The sequence below is a fragment of the Anolis carolinensis genome, chromosome 2 (assembly GCF_035594765.1).
Source record: "Anolis carolinensis isolate JA03-04 chromosome 2, rAnoCar3.1.pri, whole genome shotgun sequence".
NCBI lineage: Eukaryota > Metazoa > Chordata > Lepidosauria > Squamata > Dactyloidae > Anolis > Anolis carolinensis.
In genome coordinates, this window is record NC_085842.1 from 29,325,831 (window position 1) to 29,347,458 (window position 21,628).

The 21,628-nt window shown below is 41.1% G+C and overlaps 2 protein-coding genes across 2 annotated transcripts in view; both read right to left on the minus strand.

Moving 5' to 3' along the window:
* Positions 1-371: 371 nt before the first annotated feature.
* LOC100559385 (C-type lectin domain family 2 member D) overlaps positions 372-21,628 on the minus strand; it is a 70,939-nt gene continuing 49,682 nt past the window's right edge. The window contains exons 5-6 of the mRNA XM_008105641.3: positions 4,849-4,952; positions 372-1,557 (exon numbers count right to left, since the gene is read on the minus strand). Of these exons, the coding sequence (XP_008103848.2) occupies positions 1,428-1,557; positions 4,849-4,952 (234 nt within the window). The 3' untranslated portion in view covers positions 372-1,427. The remainder of the gene's footprint in view (positions 1,558-4,848; positions 4,953-21,628) is intronic.
* Positions 7,345-8,547, minus strand: LOC100559581 (alpha-soluble NSF attachment protein-like). The gene has a single exon (XM_062969536.1). The coding sequence runs from the start codon at positions 8,502-8,504 to the stop codon at positions 7,608-7,610; it is 897 nt and encodes a 298-aa protein (XP_062825606.1). The 5' UTR covers positions 8,505-8,547; the 3' UTR covers positions 7,345-7,607.

Consider the following 21,628-nt stretch of genomic DNA (forward strand, 5'->3'; position numbering starts at 1 on the left):
AGTGCATCTGATCTGAAACTTTACTTTGCCACTTGCTGTTTAGTTTGGATAAAATACTAGGTTTTGTTGAGGATGCTAACACTGGAGGGAGATGATCTGAGATTTTGTTTGCATAGTTACATGTGGTATAAAAAAGTGAAAGTTAGTGTGGATTTTAAAAATCATTATGTTAGACCTGCTCTATTACGAATATGGGAGAGATAAAGATTAGTCTTATGACAAAGATGCCAATGTGGGTATCTGCACAAGAAACATTTTATAGAAAAGAGACACAAGACAAGAAGAAATGGTTAACCTACCAAAACCTTTTAAATAATGTACAAGGAAAATACAAAATTAAACAAGAGAACAATTGATTGCAGAGAATTTTATTTTCAGTGATTTTCTTATTTACAGTTAATGGAGAGATTTAGGCAATACAAGCAATTAATTTGTTTTGAACTGAGTAAATCAGAATTTTAGTTGCAATTTATGTGCTAATGATGAACATTTAATTGCTAAAATGTATGTTATTGAAATGGCAAATGAGCAAGTTAAAGAATGCATGGCAAAGTGGGCACAACATGTTGGGCATAATACAATGTTGGACCAATGAGAGAAAATGTGGAACAAGGGGTTAAATTTTATGTTATGTTATAATTTGAAACAGAATTTTTATAAAATGATGTATTGATGGTATACAACTCCTAAACTGCTTTCTAAGATGTCTAAAGAGGTTTCCAACACTTGCTGGAAATGTAAACAGCAAGTGGGGTCTTTCTATCATATGTGGTGAAAATGTAAACATGCCAAGAAATACTGGATTCAAATACATAAGGTGATCCAGAAAGATTTGCATGAAAATATCCATTTAAAACCCAAGACTTCTCTACTTGGTCTGACTGATACAAATTATTATTATAGACTGTTGCAATATATGATCACAGCAGCCAGATTGCTCTATGCTCAGAAATGGAAGAATTCAGCAGCACCAACTACAGAGAATTGGATGATAAAAATGATGGACTTGGCTGAGATGGACGAATTAACTGTTCACTAAAAGAAGGGACATCTGATTTTTTTTTTAAAAGATTGGAAACCTTTTGCTCACATTTTGCACAAGAAAGAGAAGGACTTGCCAATTTTGAATTTTGAAGAATTTCAAAATTTGAACTTAAAAAATTAAAATAAAGTAATTTTTTTAAAAAAAAAATTCAATTGCTCACCCCTCTGGAATACATTCTGCAAAAATTTTATTAATTTTCTCCTGCATGGGGCATGAGGCTGAAAACAAGGCAAAAAACAAGTACAACTGCCCTGAGTCCCCAAAGGGATATAAGGCAGGATATACGGTAAATAAGGTTTTATTATTTATTATTTTATTATATTACATTTTAAAGTGCCTCACTCTATGTGCACAGAATAAATTAGAGTTTGGTTTCTGTAATTCAGGCATTGCCTTTAAATATGTCTTTGCTACAGATCCAGAGTTCTTCTCTTGTGCAGCTGGAGCTGGCAACACCTTTATGGTTCAAATATGCACATCTCCTTCCCTTTTCAGTTGGAAGTGTGAAGAGCCTGAGGAGAAACAAAAGTCTGTTAGGCAACAGAATTATAACTAACGTGAAACCAGGTAGTGGAAATCCAATGCCACCTTTTGAAAAAGAAAAAAATGAGTGTCCTTGGCCTTCTTACTCCCCTTCTTTCTTTTGAAGCTTCTGTAGACCTCTTCATTATCATTATCTGGGCAAACTTTTTGACCCCAAGAAATGTTTATATATTGTATATTATATATAATGTTTATACAGTAGAGTCTCACTTATCCAACATAAACAGGCCGGCAGAATGTTGGATAAGCGAATATGTTGGATAATAAGGAGGGATTACGGAAAAGCCTATTAAACATCAAATTATGTTATGATTTTACAAATTAAGCACCAAAACATCATGTTATACAACAAATTTGACAGAAAAAGTAATTCAATATGCAGTAATGCTATGTAGTAATTACTGTATTTACGAATTTAGCACCAAAATATCACAATGTATTGAAAACATTGACTACAAAAATGCATTGGATAATCCAGAACGTTGGATAAGCGAGTGTTGGATAAATGAGACTCTACTGTAGATCAGGCATGGGCAAACGTTTTGACACATTATGTTTTAAAATTGGATAGAAAAGCCAGGCAAGTGGCAGATGGATGGAGAGTGCTTGTAGGAACTAATTGAAAAAAAAAAAAACCAAACAAATTTCTATGCACAGTGCACATATATCATTTGTAGTGCAAAAAAGGAAAGAAATAACAATACAATTTTTAAAATGTAGAAGAATTTTAACAAACATAAACTAAATAGTATTTCAGTGGAAGACCCCAGGGGGCATCTAGTCCAACCCACTTCTGCCATGTAGGAAAAGCACAATCAAAGCACCCCCAACAGATGACCACCCAGCCTTAATAATAATAATAATAATAATAATAATAATAATAATAATAATAATAATAATAATAATAATAATAGAAACCCCAGGGACTATGCAGTCCAACCACCTTCTGCCATGGTAGGACACAGGCAGAACTGGACAATTTGGACAGAAAAACAAGAAAACTCATGACCATTCATCATTCACTGCACCCTCGCAGTGATGTTGACGGCTATATTTGCCTAGAAGATCAGGTGGCAGAGGACTTTTACAAGTAAAATAAGCAGTCAAAGAAGAAGAACATGCCCTGGCAGAATATGTAAAGCAAAGTGAAGAACCTACTATGATTGAAGTCAAAAATCAGAAACTCCTCAAAGCACAGTAGACAAAAAACCAGTACAAGAAAACCGCACTACAAACTAGAGCTGACAGCTGGCACAACAAAACATTACATGGAAAGTTCCTTGACAAAATTGAAGGAACAGCTGATAAGGAGAAGACCTGGCTATCGCTCATGAATGGGACCCTGAAGAAGGAGACAGAAGGCCTGATCCTTGCAGCCCAGGAGCAAGCCATCAGAACAAATGCAATTAAGGCCAAGATCGAAAAATCAGCTGATGACCCAAAATGCAGACTGTGCAAAGAAGCTGACGAAACCATTGATCATATCCTCAGCTGCTGTAAGAAATTCGCACAGACAGAATACAAACAGAGGCACAACTATGTGGCCCAAATGATTCATTGGAACTTATGCCTCAAGTACCACCTCCTAGCAATAAAGAACTGGTGGGACCACAAACCTGCAAAAGTATTGGAAAATGAGCACGCAAAGATACTGTGGGACTTCCGAATCCAGACTGACAAAGTTCTGGAACACAACACACCAGACATCACAGTTGTGGAAAAGAAAAAGGTTTGGATCATTGACGCTGCCATCCCAGGTGACAGTCACATTGACGAAAAACAACAGGAAAAACTCAGCCGCTATCAGGACCTCAAGATTGAACTGCAAAGACTCTGCCAGAAACCAGTGCAGGTGGTCCCGGTGGTGATGGGCACATTGGGTGCCGTGCCAAAAGATCTCAGCCGGCATTTGGAAACAATAGACATTGACAAAATTACGATCTGCCAACTGCAAATGGCAACTCTACTGGGATCTGCGCGCATCATCCGAAAATACATCACAAAGTCCTAGACACTTGGGAAGTGTTCGACTTGTGATTTTATGATACAAAATCCAGCATATCTATCTTGTTTGCTGTGTCATATAATAATAATAGGAGAAACCCAGGGACTATGCAGTCCAAACACCTTCTGCCATGGTAGAAAAGCAAAATTAAAGAACTTTCTGAGTAGTGGGAGGGAAATAGGGCTTTGAAAGCAATGAAGACGAGGGGGAAAGGATCTGGACAATAAGGAAGGTGAGGAAAAAAGACATTTGGTGGCAAAGGAGGCAGTGTGAGGGAGAGGAACAGGAAAGAGGAGAGAAAGCTTGGAGGTGGAGAGAAGAGGATGAGGGATCCGCGGAGCTCCCAATAGGTTTTGCGGAGACCCAAGGGCTCCATGGAGCACACTTTGAGAACAACTGCTCTAAAGGTTTGAGTATTTCACAAATGGAAAAAGGACAATAAAAACATTTCTTAAGTTTCTTGTTGAAGTAGTTACTTGGAGGCTTTTTAAGAGAGGTTGGATGGTCATCTGGCAGGGGTGCCTTGATTGTGCTTTTCCCGCATGGCAGAATGGGGTTATACTAGAGGGTCCATGTGGTCACTTTGAACTCTATTATTCTATTATTCTAGTTCTGATCTTGTCCTGTGATGAGGCATTAGCAGAGAAAATGCCATCCCATTAGCTAAGAGTGTCATCTTATGTTACATGAATAGTGGACTCTACTAATTCCATTTAGTGTTGTGTTCTTCCCAACAGAGAAGTTTTGTAACATTCTATTACAATAACTTGCAATGTGCAGCCTATATTTATGTGTTCTCTATATACCTGTCTTGTGTGTCTGATTGGTTGTCCCTTTTGTGCTATCTGAAGGGCTTTCTCTGTGGATTTATTTTAATCTCATCCGTCCATTTATAACATCATTTATTCTTCCATATTTATCTCCCATTTTGATCTCTGTTATTAAGTCCCACAATAAAGTTCAATTTTTATTTAAATCATTGGTTGTATGTCAGTTCACTGAGCAAATAAATATTTCACTAAATACAACCAGTGCTAGAGCCATGTCACACGTTACTTCATTTAGAGTTCCTGAGCATTTTGATCAGTGTTGCCAAGTGGAAAACTGGAGAACTCCTATAATGATTTTGTAGAAGAGGAAATTTATGACCTTACATTCATCAAAAAATTCCTGCTGAAAACCCTTCTTTTTCAGAGGCCTCTCCAGTTTTCAACCTGGGCAATTTTTAAATACTTAAGATAGAAAAAAGACCTACTGTCCTGTGAAAATGCTGCCGTTGATCCATCTCCAAGGTTGACCTGAATCTTTCTGGAGACCAATCCAGTGATCAGGAGGGCTTTTGTAACGTAAAAAGAAATCCTTAATCAAGAAAGGAAGGAAGGAAGCACAGATTACCAACTCCAGTTTGATTTCCCTTTCATTTGACAAGTAGATGAAACAGAAAAAAACCCTGTTGGATGAGATACTGAAAGAATCATAGCACTATTCAGATACATACTCATACTCAGACTCATATAATCCACTTCAAAACCAATCTGGGATCAGATCCTGAGATATAGGACATTCTAGAAAAAGGAGGAAATTTTGCGGTCACCACCACCAGGATCCCAGTAGAAAACATCATTGCCAATGTTGAATCAGCAATTTACCAGCTCCCTGAGGAAGAAGCAGAGGAGGTAAGAATGGAAACAGCAAGGATCCTGAGAAATGCAAAACTCCCCCCCCCCCCCCCCAGCAACATAACGAGAAAAGAAAGACAGGCCATCAAAGATCTCAACTCAGATCCAGAAATCATCATTCTTCCAGCTGACAAGGGGAATGCCACAGTAATCATGGAAACAGAACAATACAAAGAAAAAAATCAGACAACTTCTAGATCCCACAATTTACAAGAAACTGAAACAAGACCCTACTAACAAAATCACCAGAAAAACGAACACTCTTATCAAGAACTCCTCCATTAACTTTGACATACGCCAACAGCTGTGCAAATCAGAAGCCCTCCCACCCAGGCTTTACGGACTCCCCAAAATCCACAAGGACTCCATCCCACTCAGACCCATTGTAAGTGCCATTGGATCGCCGACTTACAACCTGGCAAAATTTCTGGCTACACAGCTACAAACCCACATTGGGCTCGCTGCACACTATATCAAGGACTCAACACACTTTATAGAAAAGATCAGCAACCTCACTCTAACCACCAATGACATCCTGATCAGCTTCGATGTGGTGTCCCTTTTTACCAAAGTCCCAGTAGCTGACACCCTCACACTAATCAAACAAAACTTCCCAGAAGACATCACGGCCCTGTTTCACCATTGCCTCACCACTAGCTACTTTCAGTGGGACACTGGATTCTATGAACAGAAGGATGGCGTGGCCATGGGGAGCCCTCTCAGCCCAGTAGTAGCAAATTTCTATATGGAATACTTTGAAAAACAGGCCCTAGAAACAGCACCAAAAACGCCAACTGTTTGGTTCAGATACGTAGATGACACCTACACAATTTGGAGCCATGGAGAGGAAGAACTCAGCAAGTTCCTGGACCATCTTAACAGCATCCACCCAAACATCCAATTCACCATGGAAAAAGAAAAGGAAGGAAAACTGCCATTTCTAGATGTTCTGGTCATCCGCAAACCCAATCAACAATTGGGCCACACAGTTTACAGAAAACCTACACACACAGATAGATACCTTCATAAAAACTCCAACCATCACCCAAGTCAAAAAAAGGAGCACAATCAAAGCCCTGACAGACCGTGCACAAAGAATCTGCGAACCTCACCTCCTCCAAGGTGAACTCAACCACCTAAACTGGGCTCTCCAGGCCAATGGATACTCCACCACAGACATCAGAAGAGCTGCAAGGCCAAGAACAAGCCATGAGAGTCAAGACAAAGATCCACCCAGAGGAAAGGTGTTCTTAACATACATCAAGGGAACCACTGACCGCATAGGCAAACTGATGAAGAAACACAACCTACAAACTATCTACAGACCCACAAAGAAAATCCAACAAATGCTACGGTCAGCGAAGGACAAGAGGGATCCTCTCTCTTCTGCAGGAGTCTACCGGATACCATGCAGCTGTGGACAAGTCTACATAGGGACCACCAAACGCAGCGCCCAAACAAGAGTCAAAGAACATGAAAGGCACTGCAGACTAATTCAACCAGAGAAATCAGCCATAGCAGAGCATTTGATGAACCAGCCTGGACACAGGATATTATTTGAGAACACAAAAATGCTGGACCATTCCAACAACTATCATGTCAGACTACACAGAGAAGCCATTGAAATCCACAAGCATGTGGACAACTTCAACAGAAAGGAAGAAACCATGAAAATGAACAAAATCTGGCTACCAGTATTACAAAACTCCAAAATCAAAACAGTGGATGGGAACCAACACTCTGAACAAAGGATGCCCCCAGGCAAGAGACAAAACATCTCCAATGCTAATTGGGGTGATTAACTAAAACATTAATGCTGGCTCCCAGTGACAAAGGACTCTTGCCACACCCTGGACTCTACACAGATATATATTCTTTCCTTGCCTTACTTAGTTTATCCATACCTCACAACCTCTGAGGATGCCTGCCATAGATGTGGGCGAAACGTCAGGAGAGAATACTTCTGGAACATGGCCACACAGCCCGAAAGACATACAACATCCCTGTGATCCCGGCCATGAAAGCCTTCGACAACACATTAAACTGTAAATCCTATCAAGAATTTTTTGCAACTGAGAAGGGGAAAATGAGGCAACAAAAATGGAGAAACTTCATGTTACAGCCTTCATCTCTCTCCAGTCAGAGCTAGTCCACAACTGACACTCCCCTGCCCTGTCTTTTGCGGTACAAAGATGAGGTGGCAGGGAGAGGGGTTATGAGAAAGGTAGCGATAATAAACAATTTGCCATTCAAGTCCAGTTCCTTTGGGCCGAGACGCCTCCTTCTCCCCACCAGATTCTGCTGATGAGGGGCAGAGGGCAGGTTCGGGCAGGGCTTAGCGCAGGTCCTCCTCTTCACCCTGTATGGTCTTCTTGATGCGCAGGAGCATGGTAGTGAGCCATTGGTCAAGGCGAGAAATAGAATCATACTCCTTCACTGATTCAGTGTAGCTATCAATGTTCTGTTCCTCATGAGCATCCAGCAATTTTTTAACCAGTTTGCACTCTCTGGAGTCAGAGAAAGCCGGGAACATTTCTTCATATTTCTGTACAGCCAACTTAGCGTTGAGCATGTCAATGCAGAAATGGCAGAGGGCCGCTTTGAAAAAGTACTCCTTTGCACTGTACTTCAGCAGGGGACTGTCCATGGCACTGGTGCCCACCTGCTCATAGATCTCAATAGCCTTCTGGTACTGCTCCAGCTGAGCTGCGTAAGTAGCCACTTTCAGCAAACACTTGTTAGCAGAGCTATTAGATTCTTCACCTTTATAGTAATCTGCAGCTTGTTCATAATGAGCTATTGCCTTTTCAATGTCTACCAGTTCTGTTTCATAGATCTCTGCTATTGTTATGTGGTGTTTGGCTGCAATAGTGAAACGGCCCATGTCTGTGTAGATCTCAATAGATCTGAGGAGACAGTTAATGGCCTCTTGAGGATCTGCTTTCTTGAAGGCATTACCCGCATCCACAAAACTCATGGCTGCATCATGTTTGTTCTGCAACTGGAGGTGCAACTGAGCAGCCTGGCCGAAAGCATTCCCAGCAGCACTCCAGTTCTTTGCCATTTTAAACATATTGGCTGCCCTTGCATAGATATCACATGCTTCTTCAACCCTGGAGGAGCCGCCCCCGAAGAGTCCCGAGAAGAAGCCGTGGGAGCCGCACACTTTCTTGTCCGCTTCGGCCAGGAGCTGAAGGGCTTCTTTCTCCTTGCCGCTCGTATCCATTGCCATGGCGGCTTAGGCGGCAACAGCAGCCCCAAACGCAGTCTATGGTACATATGTTTACCAATCCTGCATGTTCTGGTGTTCTGTTTGGCGGGCATGCTTCCAAACAAAAACGTTGCTAAGTCTTACTTTCAGGGAAGGCCTTATATTTAGCAATTCAGCAAAACCTCTACTAGGTCTTATTTTCAGGGAAACAGCTTCTGGTATACTAGTCCATGTCCACCACAAACCTCTCATCATTGTCTACACATACATTAAAATCTCATGAATTTTAAGTAAATTGCAACGGCATTCCCAAACCCTTCATTTTGCTCTTGGAGATAAAGTTTTCTATAATTTCTTATTCAGGACATTTTTGTACTTTTCATTCTTGGAAAAGAAACCAGATCAGATTACTATATTATAAACAAAGAAAACACAAGATAAACTAAGAAATTGGGGTGACAGTAAAACCAAATGAAACATTTTAAAAAAAATAGAACAATAATGCAGATGTTGTGCAATTCAATGAAAGACATCTTAGGCAGGATCTACACTATCCTATATTCCAGGATCTGATTCCAGATTATCCTCTTTCCCCAGATTATCTGGCAGTAGACTCAGTGTAGTCTCCCGGGGGAGAAGAGCAGTATATAAAATAAATAAATAAATAAATAAATAAATAAATAAATAAATAAATAAATATAATCCAGATCAGATCCTGGGATATGGGGCAGTGTAAATCCATCTTTAAATTAACCATGCATCTAAATTTTCACACCTACCAGCTCTTCTTGGGAGTCAACCATAGCCAAAGAGGCATTGTGGGAGGAACAGTGGCTGCTGCCAGAAATCCAGTTTCCTTCATTCACTGAAAAATAGTAGCATTTCCTTTGATGTGCCAGCCAGCCTTTTGGACAGTGATCAGCAAGCACAGCAGGGAGAAGATCCGTACCTTTTTCATTTCTTCTCCCTGGTGATGCAAATTTTTTCATAAACTAGGATGTTAATAGCATTGTCCAAACTGTACCTGTCAGAACGTCAGCACTAAAAAGAATAAATTGAGTATAAATGCAATGGATCCATTAACAATGATTTTAGACTTCTCACAAATATGTTAAGACTCTTTCAAAGCTTAATATAATGGATAGATTGCACAGTATAATTGGACTAATGCAGTTCTTCACTCACCTGGTAACAAAATGGTAGAGATCAGAATAATAATAATAATTAGTATCATTGTCAAAATTGCTGTATATAATAAACATGTTGCAGGTATGACAGACTCTCCTCTTTCACTCTTGTAGTACCAACGGTTGGTCCAGGCAGACCCTTAAAAGTAATAAAAAACCAAGGGTGAATTTGTATTCAAGCTGAATCTACCAATCCTGGGTAGGAATTCAAGAGAAAATATCAGTAAATGAGGAGCTTAGGAAAAATAAATTCTTCATGCAGGATTGTCAGTTTTTCTTTCTTTTGCCCTTTCTCTGTTATCTTTAAATGTCCATTAACACTCTCTGTCCAAGAATGCCCACCCAGCTGTTACTTGAAAGCAGGCTACCAAGGTGCCAAGGCAACCACCTTCTCTATTTATTCTTTGTTCCTCACACATTTGTATTGTTGATATCATCAATCTGAGCCTGCTGAAATCTTAATTTTTAGTCCATTGCCACATCTGCAGTCATGTCCCACTTCATAAGAGTGAGAGATGTCATTCTGCTTCTTGAAGGTCATCCCACATCATCTCCCAAGGTCACCAACCCTAGCATAAAGTAAGAATGACTGGCTTTGAGAAGGTAAAATCTTACAAAAGAGCTGTCTAAAATGAGGATGTCCATGGACTGTGCTCTTAACTCAGAGTCAGGGAAGCAGCCTATTGCTCTTCCCCAACAGTGTTCCCCAATGCAATTAAAGTATCTGTAGATAATTCATGCCAAGAGTAGGAGATTCCCTATCCCACAGCTCTCCACAGACCGGATGTTGTCAGAAGGCGATATGAATTAAAGTAGAGGAGGTTGTCTTCTAAGGCCTCTTCTACAGCCTACAGGATGAAGAACTTGGAGGAAAGGTGGCATATGGGAACAATGGTAGCTGGGAATTAAGCTCCATGCAGGATTGATTTGGCTAATGAAAGGATGTTCCCCTGCCTAAGCAATGCAACAGAGGATATATTTAATAGGAAGTAGACTGTAAAGATGTGTAATGGGTTTATGACCTCATCACGGAAGCACAAAAAGTACACAAGAAATGTAATATATTTAACCATACTAATTAAGGAGGCATTCAAACTACAGGCAGTTCCAAAGTCACAAACATTTGACTTATAAATAACTCATAGGCCCCATCCACACTAATTTTATCCCAAAATGGCAGGTGGTTAAATAACATCCCCTGAAAATGTGGGAGGAACCACTACAAAGCCTAAAACCATGAGATAAAGAAGTGTGAGAATATCCAGGTTCCGGCCAGAAGATTTGGATCTTCGAATGTCCATATGTATCTGCTTCCTGAATATATGGGATTTTTTAAAATATTGGTTTGTTCCTGGGTTATAAATGTTGGTTCCTCATTGCTTCTATTGTAAAATCATGGGGAAAGTTGATTACATGGCAAAAGCTTTGTTGTTGCAGGAGGGATATCGTTGAATGGGTGGATGGCAATGTCCCTCTTGCCATGACAAGTTTTTGCCATTTAATCAACTTTTCCCACGTTAGTATGATAGAACCAATGAGGAACTGACATGTATAACTCGGGAACATCATCTCATTCTTCCAGGCACAAGTACACAACCTAACCTGTTTGCACAGATGGCCATGTAAGGTCAGAAAAATGATAATAATGACAAAGTTCTGTTTCTGGTTTGAAACTGTGGTTTCATTTCTGTGCAACAAACTTCGTTAAATGAGTGGAGTACAATTTTTCTCTTGCTAGGACAAAGTTTTTGCCTTCTAGTCAACTGTTGCCACATTGTTATAATAGACCCAATGAGAAACCGACATGTATTACCTGGGAACAAGTTGTACGAACGATTGTGTAGTGTGAAAAGACATTTTCTCTTCACTTATATCATGTAAATAAATGAGAGAAGATTTATTTACATGATATAAGTGAAGAGAAAATGTCTTTTCATCAAAAACATCCGGGCGTCCCCTGGGCAACGTCCTTGCAGACGGCCAATTCTCTCACTCCAGAAGCAACTCCGGTTGCTCCTGACACGAAAAAAAAATCATGTAAATAAATGAGAGAAGATGAGTTTGATGTCTTGGAGACCAAGGACCTATATAATCTTTCGCAGGGACTGTACGGTATACATACATACACATATTAAACAAAGTATACATCTGTACAATGAGTAAAGAAATTGACTTCTGTCATTTCTTAGATGTAGGTTAATAGGCTGTACAGTACATCCAATTTGGGCTGTTAGTGAATTAATAGCTTTTCTGGAAATAAAGTACTGTATGTATCATCACACTCACTTTTTGAAAAATACTCCAACGATCTTCTGTCCAAAGGCCCTTTGCTTGTTCCATTCACAACTGCAATCCCACCATCATTTGGGTTCACAAAACAATATTTCTTGCTCTCTTCAACCATTTTTCTTGAGGATATATGGATCTTAACTGTTTAATGAACGTTAGTTCTTCCTGGAGATGTTACTCACATAAAATACAGTTATGGCAAATCAAAGTGTTATCATGCACCAAGTATCTTTCTGTCCAAAGGCCCTTTGCCTGTTCCATTCACAGCTGCATTGTCGTCATCATTTGGATTCACAAAACAATATTTCTTGTCCTCTTCGGCCATTTCTCTTGAGGATATTTCTTCCTGGAGATTTTACTCACATAACATGATCAAAGTAATCAGACTTTAAATATCATTTGATTGTGCACCTTATTCTGTGCCTTTGCACACCCAAACTAGGTTGGTTCTTTCTCTGTGGCCCTGTACAAAATGACCTTTTGTACCCCCAAGGCTTCAGATGCTGAAGTGACAGTCACTGTTTTTTTTAAAAAGATATTCTTCTCTTATGGTTTGTCTCCAAGATTCTTCTGTTGAGAAAAAACACATACACACACAGAAAAAAAGTCTATTCTTTCTGTTTTCATTTTCACACATAGTCTATAGAAGTTTTGATCTATCGCACTTTTGCCAGAGTATTTTGCCTGTGTTTCTGCTGCTATGGAACAAATGTGGCTCAGTGAGCATTCCACAATCTTTCCTGAAGTAGTGTTTATAGAAGTTGGACAATGTTTCCCACTATCCTATGTTCTAGGCCCCTTCTATAGTGCCCTATATTCCAGAATATGATCCCAGATTATCTGCTTTAAACTGGATTATATGTAGCCCCTCTACACTGCTTTGAACTGGATTATCTGACAGTGTAGACTCATACAATCCATTTCAAAGTGGATCATCTTTGATAATGTGTATTATCATCTTTGATAATCTGGATTATATGGCAGTGCCAAAGGGGCTTGAGTCTCCACTGCCAGATAATCTGGAATAAGTAGATAACATGGGATCAGATCCTGGGATATAGGGGCAGTGTGGAAGCAGCCCAAGTGATTATTAGAGGCAAAAGGCATGGTAAACCAGTGCCATACTGTGACTAGGACTCGGAGCAATGGATTCAAATTACAGGAAAGTAGATTCCACTTAAACATGAGGAATAACTTCCTGACTGTAACAGCTGTTCAGCAGTGGAACTCTCTGCTCAGGGTCCGGTAGAAGCTCCTTCCTTGGAAACTTTCAAATAGTGTCTGGATGGCCATCTGTCAAGGGTACTTTGTGCTTTTCCTGCATGGCAGGGGGTTGGACTAGACGGCCCATGTGGCCTCTTCCAACTCCATGATCCTGTTATTCTATACTTCTGCACAATGACTGATGGCAAAGTGCTTCTGATTTCTGAATCTGACAAATAAAGCAACTGTTCTATGATGACAGAAGGCAGGACTTGTGACAGAACCTAGTCCTACCTTTTACTTTAAACAAGGGTTTTTCAATTTCTTTGAAGTTTAAACTCTAGTAAGGCAGAAGAGAGAGAATCTTGTGAGATAAACCTAGTGGAAGGAACCAGGATTTTCTCTAAAAAGAAAGGAATTAACCTTCAGTGGCTACAGAAATCTTTAAGCCCAATTCCTGTGGATGCAGCAGAAGCAGCTCTGGAATATTTACATCCCAACCTAAACATCCAAGGTGCCTCAAACTTTGAGAAAAGAGAAGCATAAAGCAAAGAGAAGGGCTGAGGTCCCTTCCCAGGATGGGACTAAGCTAGAAGGAATGTCCTGTTAGCAAACTCCTGTCTTACCTTTCCACCTGCAAAGAGGCTTGGAGCTGCAAAAAGAAATGCTGGATCAGCTCAGAAAAGAACCACACTTCCACAGTAGAGCTTTTAATTGTTTTATATGCAAGTGAGTCTGAAGGAAAATGAGAGGAGCCTTATATGTATATCGTCTTCTGCTAATAATATACTATTAACCTCCCACAAACATAATTTTCACAGTGCTATTATTACCAACTTATCATCATCTTATCATCTTAAAGGTATTTTTTCAGCTCTCGCAGGTCTTGCAGGTGCAGCTGGGGCATGCGCTGTACAGGAATGCCATCTGTACATTTCAAGGAACTCATAATAAAATGACTTCAGGAAACACAAAATAATTTTGTCTTGGCTAAATACAAATGTTCACGCTAGGTGGGAGGAAGCATCCAGCATGTCAGCTGGCTTTCGTAAATTACTGTGAATGTTTATTTATATTTTATGTCACTGTATAATTCTTGTCTGATTCTGTCTGACTATATTGGTTTAATTTATCAACGTTATGTTCAATTGACTTAAATTTAATTTAATTTGATGTTAGGTTGTTAACACCATTTTCATATGTCGGGTCTTTTGGGGGGATTTTATGCCAATATTTATCTGTTTTATGAAGGCATTGAATGTATACCATTGCCCTGAGTCCCTTCTGGGATATAAGGTGAAATAGAAATAAAGTTGAATTGTTGCCATACTGTGAAGCCGCTTTGAGTCCCCACCGGTGTTGAGAAAGGCGGGGTAAAAGTATTGTAAATAAATCAATAATAATGTCCTCATTCTGAGTCAAAATGCAACCCAGCCTAGTATGTTAACAAGTCTGTGCAATTTGCCAGCCACAGGACACCTAAGCCATGTAAATTAAATCCTGAATCTCCATGAGCAATCTAATGTGTACATTTTATAATATCAGATGCATTATAAACTTTCTGACTGGTAACTCCAAAGCAATTTTCTTCTTTATAATAATGTCTTTTAAAAAAAAACCCCACCAACCTTACCCCCCCCCCCTTTCCACAGCTGCAAGACGAATAGTGCATGGAAGGAAATTGCTTCTCAATATCTCTGTTTGTAATACTAACTTCAACCCTGATGTTGAGATGCACAAAGGAAGCATCTGAGAAGTCGGGCAAATGAACAAGAGGATTGATGAAGGAAGGAAGCCTCATAACAAGTAACCGCTGAAAGGGATTTTTGATGGATTTCCTAGGCATTGCAAGTGTCATCACTAATGGAGCTCATGCTGCACATATGTGCAGGAGGAGTAAGAGGGAGCAAGTCAAAGCATGCAGTAGCAAGATATGATGCAACCTCATCACATGGGTAAAATTGCCTGTCCTACAACACTTTCCCCTTAGTTCAGAGATAGAGCCCATTGGATTCCATCAGATCACATAGATCTTCTTCTTCCAGCAGGGATCTGAGGGGAAAGTGGCAAAACAGGGAGCAAGGAGAAATTGGGAGGCTTCCTGTGTTTTCAATGAGAAGAACAGGGGGAAGCTGGTGGCGACGCTTCTCCCTTGGGATAGGTAAGGGACAATGTAGGCAATGTGGGATGGCGGGTTCCCCATGCTGCCCTGCCCACTGGATTTGCTGCGATCCTATGGCACATCCACCCACTATCGCCTGCCATTTTGACTTCAATGTGATGAGGTCCAGAGGAAACAGGCCAGTGGATTCTTCCATGCCTGAATGGGGTGTTTTGGCCTGGTAGGCTCCAGGGAGGGGGGACAAACAACCTTCCACTCCAACCCAAATCTTAGACAATCTGTCAGGAATCATTTACCCTAAGAGCTTATGACCAGATAATACCAAGATAATGCAGCAAGAAACAAAGAGTGGATAGGGCTTTACCCCGGATCTGAGTGCTTTATGGGTTTGCTAAATGAAAGAGAAAATGGATGCATTATCCAGATGGTATGGTTTACAGCAGGGTGCTGGTCAACCTAAACTGTTTTCCATCCCAAATAAGATGAATAGCCATGGTAGCAATTCTGCAGCTGCTTAATTTCAGATTAGTGAATCATCAAACAGCTGCCAATCTGGCATCTTGATCCTGGATGAACATACCAACCTAGCATGTATTACAGGGACCTGGTTGAAAGAAACTGGAGGGAGAAAGGTAATCATTCCCTGCTTTGCACACCAGGATGCTCGATGGATTGTCACCTTGACATGGTGAGGGGGCTTACGTGTTCTGATAAACCTGTGGGCACCACCACAGGAGTCACACACTCCCAGGAGTGGCCACAGGGGAGGATCCAGACCAAGAACAATCTGAAGACCCAAAGACCTCAACGGCGGAGTAGGCGGAGGATAACATGGTACATGTTACAACGGCTGTGAAGGCAGAAGAAGGCTGCAACAGACTGAGAAGCCACTCTTGTTGTGTTAATCACACCACTCCTGGGACCTCAATCTGTGAAGACTGTGTGTTGACCAGCCGTGCACTGACCTCCATACATTAAAAAAAAATCACGCACAGGCATCTTCCAAGAAATGGAGGACCATCATCCTCGAACTACAAGGGATCGCCTAAGTAAATAAGTAGCTCTGTGCAGCCAGCAAGACCTTGATCTTTATTAACGACTTAGATGAAGGGTTAGAAGGCACGATCATCAAGTTTGCAGACGACACAAAACTGGGAGGGATAGCTAACACTCCAGAAGACAGGAGCAGAATTCAAAACGATCTTGACAGACTAGAGAGATGGGCCAAAACTAACAAAATGAAGTTCAACAGGGACAAATGTAAGATACTTCACTTCGGCAGAAAAAATGGAAATCAAAGATACAGAATGGGGGACGCCTGGCTTGACAGCAGTGTGTGCGAAAAAGACCTTGGAGTCCTCGTGGACAACAAGTTAAACATGAGCCAACAATGTGATGCGGCTGCTAAAAAAGCCAATGGGATTCTGGCCTGCATCAATAGGGGAATAGCGTCTAGATCCAGGGAAGTTATGCTCCCCCTCTATTCTGCCTTGGTCAGACCACACCTGGAATACTGTGTCCAATTTTGGGCACCACAGTTGAAGGGAGATGTTGACAAACTGGAAAGCGTCCAGAGGAGGGCGACTAAAATGATTAAGGGTCTGGAGAACAAGCCCTATGAGGAGCGGCTTAAAGAGCTGGGCATGTTTAGCCTGCAGAAGAGAAGGCTGAGAGGAGACATGATAGCCATGTACAAATACGTGAAGGGAAGTCATAGGGAGGAGGGAGCAAGCTTGTTTTCTGCTGCCCTGCAGACTAGGACATGGAACAATGGCTTCAAACTACAGGAAAGGAGATTCCACTTGAACATCAGGAAGAACTTTCTCACTGTGAGAGCTGTTCGACAGTGGAACTCTCTCCCCGGGGCCGTGGTGGAGGCTCCTTCCTTGGAGGCTTTTAAGCAGAGGCTGGATGGCCATCTGTCGGGGGTGCTTTGAATGCGATTTCCTGCTTCTTAGCAGGGGGTTGGACTAGATGGCCCATGTGGTCTCTTCCAACTCTACTATTCTATGATTCTATGATTTGAGGAAGGTAGGGAAAGGGCAGGGGAGATCCACTGAGAAGCGGGTTCCTGATCAAGTGCCACATCCCTCAATCTGCTGGGTTTGATTTGAATTGGATTATATGAGTTGACACTGCTATATAATCCTGTGTAAAGACAATAATCTGGATTTCACATGACATTGTAGAAGGGGCCTCATATAATCTACTTCAAAGCAGAAAATCTCAGATCAGATCCTGGGATATAGGAGAGTGTCTATGCAGCCTTAGGATGGATCTACACTGCCCTATATCCCAAGATGTGATCAGATATTATCTATTTATCCCAGATTATCTGGCAGTGTAGACTCATATAAGACGGAGCCCTGGTGGTGATGTGTGTTAAAGCACTGAGCTGCTGAACTTGCAGACCGAAAGGTCCCAGGTTCAAATCCCAGGAACAGAGTGAGCACCCGCTGTTGCTCCAGCTTCTGACAACCTAGCAGTTCGAAAACATGCAAATGTGAGTAGATCAATAGGTACAACTCCAGTGGGAAGGTAACGGCGCTCCATGCAGTCATGCCAGCCACATGACCTTGGAGGTGTCTACGGACAACGCCGGTTCTTCGGCTTAGAAATGGAGATGAGCACCAACCCCCAGAGTCAGACATGACTGTACTTAACATCAGGGGAAACCTTTACCTTTTTTAGACTCATATAATCCACTTCAAAACCAATCTGGGATCAGATCCTGAGATATAGGACAGTGTCGATCCAGCCTTAGAGAGCACTCACAACATACCTCAAGGACATCAGAGGGCCCTTCCATGCAGCCATATAACTCAGAATATCAAGGCATATAATCCACAATATCTCCTTTGAACTGGATTATCTGAGTCCACACTGACAGGTAATCCAGTTCAATGTGGATTTTATACAGCTGTGTGCAAGGGGCCAATGATGCTTTGCCTACACAAGAAAAAGAAGAGCATGTTTATGGAACACAGAGGCATTATCAATGTGTAGTGGGTGTTACTTTTGATGAAATGCTTATCCCCAGGCTTCTGGTTTCCTTTGGTGGTTTTGTCAGCTCCAAAATGTGGCACATTCTTGAACACATTTGCAAGAAGAGGCCACAGAATCAGAGTTGGAAGAGATTCCCAAGAGTCATCCACTCCAACCCATGGCTCTGCAGAAATACACAATCAAAGCAATCCTCACAGATGACCACCCAGCCTCCAGATAAGTATACCCCACCACACTACAAGACAGCAAATTCCACTGTCAAACAGCTCTTATCATCAGGAAGTTCTTCGTAATGTTTAGGTAGAATTTATTTTCCTATGTTTGAATATTTTGTTTAATGTCTTTATCTCATGAGAAATAGCAAACAAGCTTGCTACCTCCTCAATGTGAAAACTTTTCAAATATTTAAACATGCTATCTACAAAGCAAATATACAACTTGTATCATTGAAACTTGCTGGGAGGAGGCTCATGATTGAAATGCAGTAATAAAGGAATGCAGCCTATTTCTGAGAAATAAACCAAACAAGAAATGAGGAGGAGGAGGAGTAATATATATCATGGATGTTTACAGGCATGTTGGGAGTTTTCAGATATCCTGATACTTGTTGGCAGACAAACTCTGCCAAGAGTATCAGGTTCAACAAGATTCACCTTGTAGACAATTTCATTGTCTAGGTAGAAGAGACAACTACTATTTTAGACCTCATTCCTCTAAAAGTGACACCCTGATTACTGGGATGGAAATGATGGGTTCCTTAGGAGGGCATGAACATGTTCTTATAGAGTTTGTTACAGAAAGGGGAAGTTAAGCATAGTAAGGTATATAGTCTAGACCAGTGGTTCGCAACCTGTGGTTCCCCAGGTGTTTTGACTTACAACTCCCAGAAATCCCTGCCGGTTTACCAGCTGTTAGGATTTCTGGGAGTGAAAGGCCAAAAACATCTGGGGACCCCAGGTTGAGAATCACTGGTCTAGACTTTAAGAAAACTGAATTTAGTAAACTTGGGGAAAAACTCATTGTGATCCCATGATCAGGAATATTAAAAGATAGAGGGGAGTTCTTCAGAAGTGAGACCTTGGAGGCACAGTTTCAAGCCGTTCTAATGAGAAGGAGAACAGGAGGTGTTTAAAGAACCTAAAATTGGTGTTTCAGGAACTTTCAACTATGCTAAAAGGGACATGTGCAATAAATGGAAAAAGGGAGAAATCACCAAAGAAGAATGCAGATGAATAGCCAATATGTGTAGGAAGAATATGAGAAAAACCAGAGCAAAGAACGAGCTCCAACTTTTTAGAAAGATTAAAAACAATAAAAGGGAGTGTGTGTGTTAAGAAAAGGAACATCAAGCAATGTGTAGGGTCAGTGTGTACAGGTGATAGCAAAATGCTAACATGGGACAGAGAAAACGCAGAAATATTAAATACTATTTTCCCTCAGTCTTCTCCCAAAGGGAACATTTCTCAGCTTGGGGACAATGAAGGAGGGCAAATGCAACATAGAATAGGTAAAAAGGCAACATAGGCTATCTATGGGCCCGAGCTGTGGCGCAGGCGGTAGAGCAAGCCAGTGCAATTAACTGCAATGAATCACTCTGACCAGGAGGTCATGAGTTCGAGCCCCGCTCGGAGCCTATGTTTGTTTGTCTTTGTTCTATGTTAAAAGGCATTGAATGTTTGCCTATATGTGTAATGTGATCCGCCCTGAGTCCCCTTCGGGGTGAGAAGGGCGGAATATAAATGCTGTAAATAAATAAATAAATAAATATCTGACTACTTTAAATGAATTCAAGTCTCAGGGACCAGATGAATTATACCCAAGGGTATATAACTGGCAAATGTAATTTCAGAACAACTGGCAATCATTTTGAACATTCTTGGAGAACAGGAAATTTTCTAGTAGACTAGAAGAAGGGAAATGTTGCCCTCATCTTCAAAAAGGGGAAAAAAGAAGCCCCAAATAATTACTATTCAGTGAGCCTGACATCAATACCAGGAAAGATTCTGGAGCAGATCATTAAAGAGGCAATCTGTAAGCACTAATAAAGAATGCCACGCACACAAAAAGTCAACATGGGTTTCTCAAGTCATGCCAGATGAAGCTTTTCTTTTCTTTTCTTTTTGTAGAGTCACAAGATGAAGGGAATGCTGTGGATGTAGCATATCTTAATTTCAGTAAAGCCTTTGACAATGTTCCCCATGATATTCTCTCAAAGAAGCTAGACAATGCTACTGTTAGATGGATGGGGAATTGGTTAATCATCCAAACCCAAAGAGTGCTTACTAATGATTCCTCTTCATGGTAATTCCCCGACTCTCTAACCCAGTGGTTCACAACCTTTGGGCCTCCAGGACATCAGCTCCCACAGTTCGTAACAGCTGGTAAGCTCGCTGGGATTTCTGAGAGTTGAAGTCGGCCGGGCTGTGGTGCAGGCTGTTGAGCAGCTGCAATAAATCACTCTGACCATGAGGTCATGAGTTCGAGGCCAGCCCGTGGTGGGGTGAGCACCCGTCAATTAAAAATAAAAAATAGCCCCTGCTCGTTGCTGACCTGGCAACCCGAAAGATAGTTGCATCTATCAAGTAGGAAATAAGGTGCCACTTATAAAAAAAGTGGGGAGGCAAGTTTAACTAATTTACGACCTGGAATGAGGAAGTGCTGTCAAAGTGGATGATGAAGCAGCTGCTCCCCCCTGTGGCCAGAATTGAACATCCTCTCAGGAGAAGGTTAAATTGCCTCTGCGTCTGTCTGTCTCGGTCTCTGTTCGATGTGTTTATGGGCATTGAATGTTTGCCCTATGTGTGTATAATGTGATCCGCCCTGAGTCCCCTTCGGGGTGAGAAGGGCGGAATATAAATACTGTAAATAAATAAATAAATAAATAAATAAATAAATAAGTCCAAAACACGTGGAGACCCAAAGGTTGGGAACCACTGCTCTAACCCTATCCCTAACACCAATCCTACCCCAACAGCAACTAGAAAGGGATCTTGCGGCAGTGGTGATATATTTCAGCAGAAGTAGTTGTGAAGAGTCTGTATGATATAGCAGTTGGAGCATGGACTATGACTGTAGGGAGTATGATTCAAATCCCAACTCAGTCATGGTTACCCATTAGGTGACATTGGGAAGTCACACTAACTCAGCTTCAGAGGGAGACAAATGCAAACTTCCTCTGAACAAATCTTATCTTACCACAACAAGCTTTTGTGGACTCCCAGTTCTCCAAAGCCAAAGAAATATGTTGTTTATTTTCAAAATTGGCTGCTAGATCCCTCCACTAGTCCAAAATCCTGATTTTATGCTGAAACAGATACACTCCTTGAAAATGTTTTGGA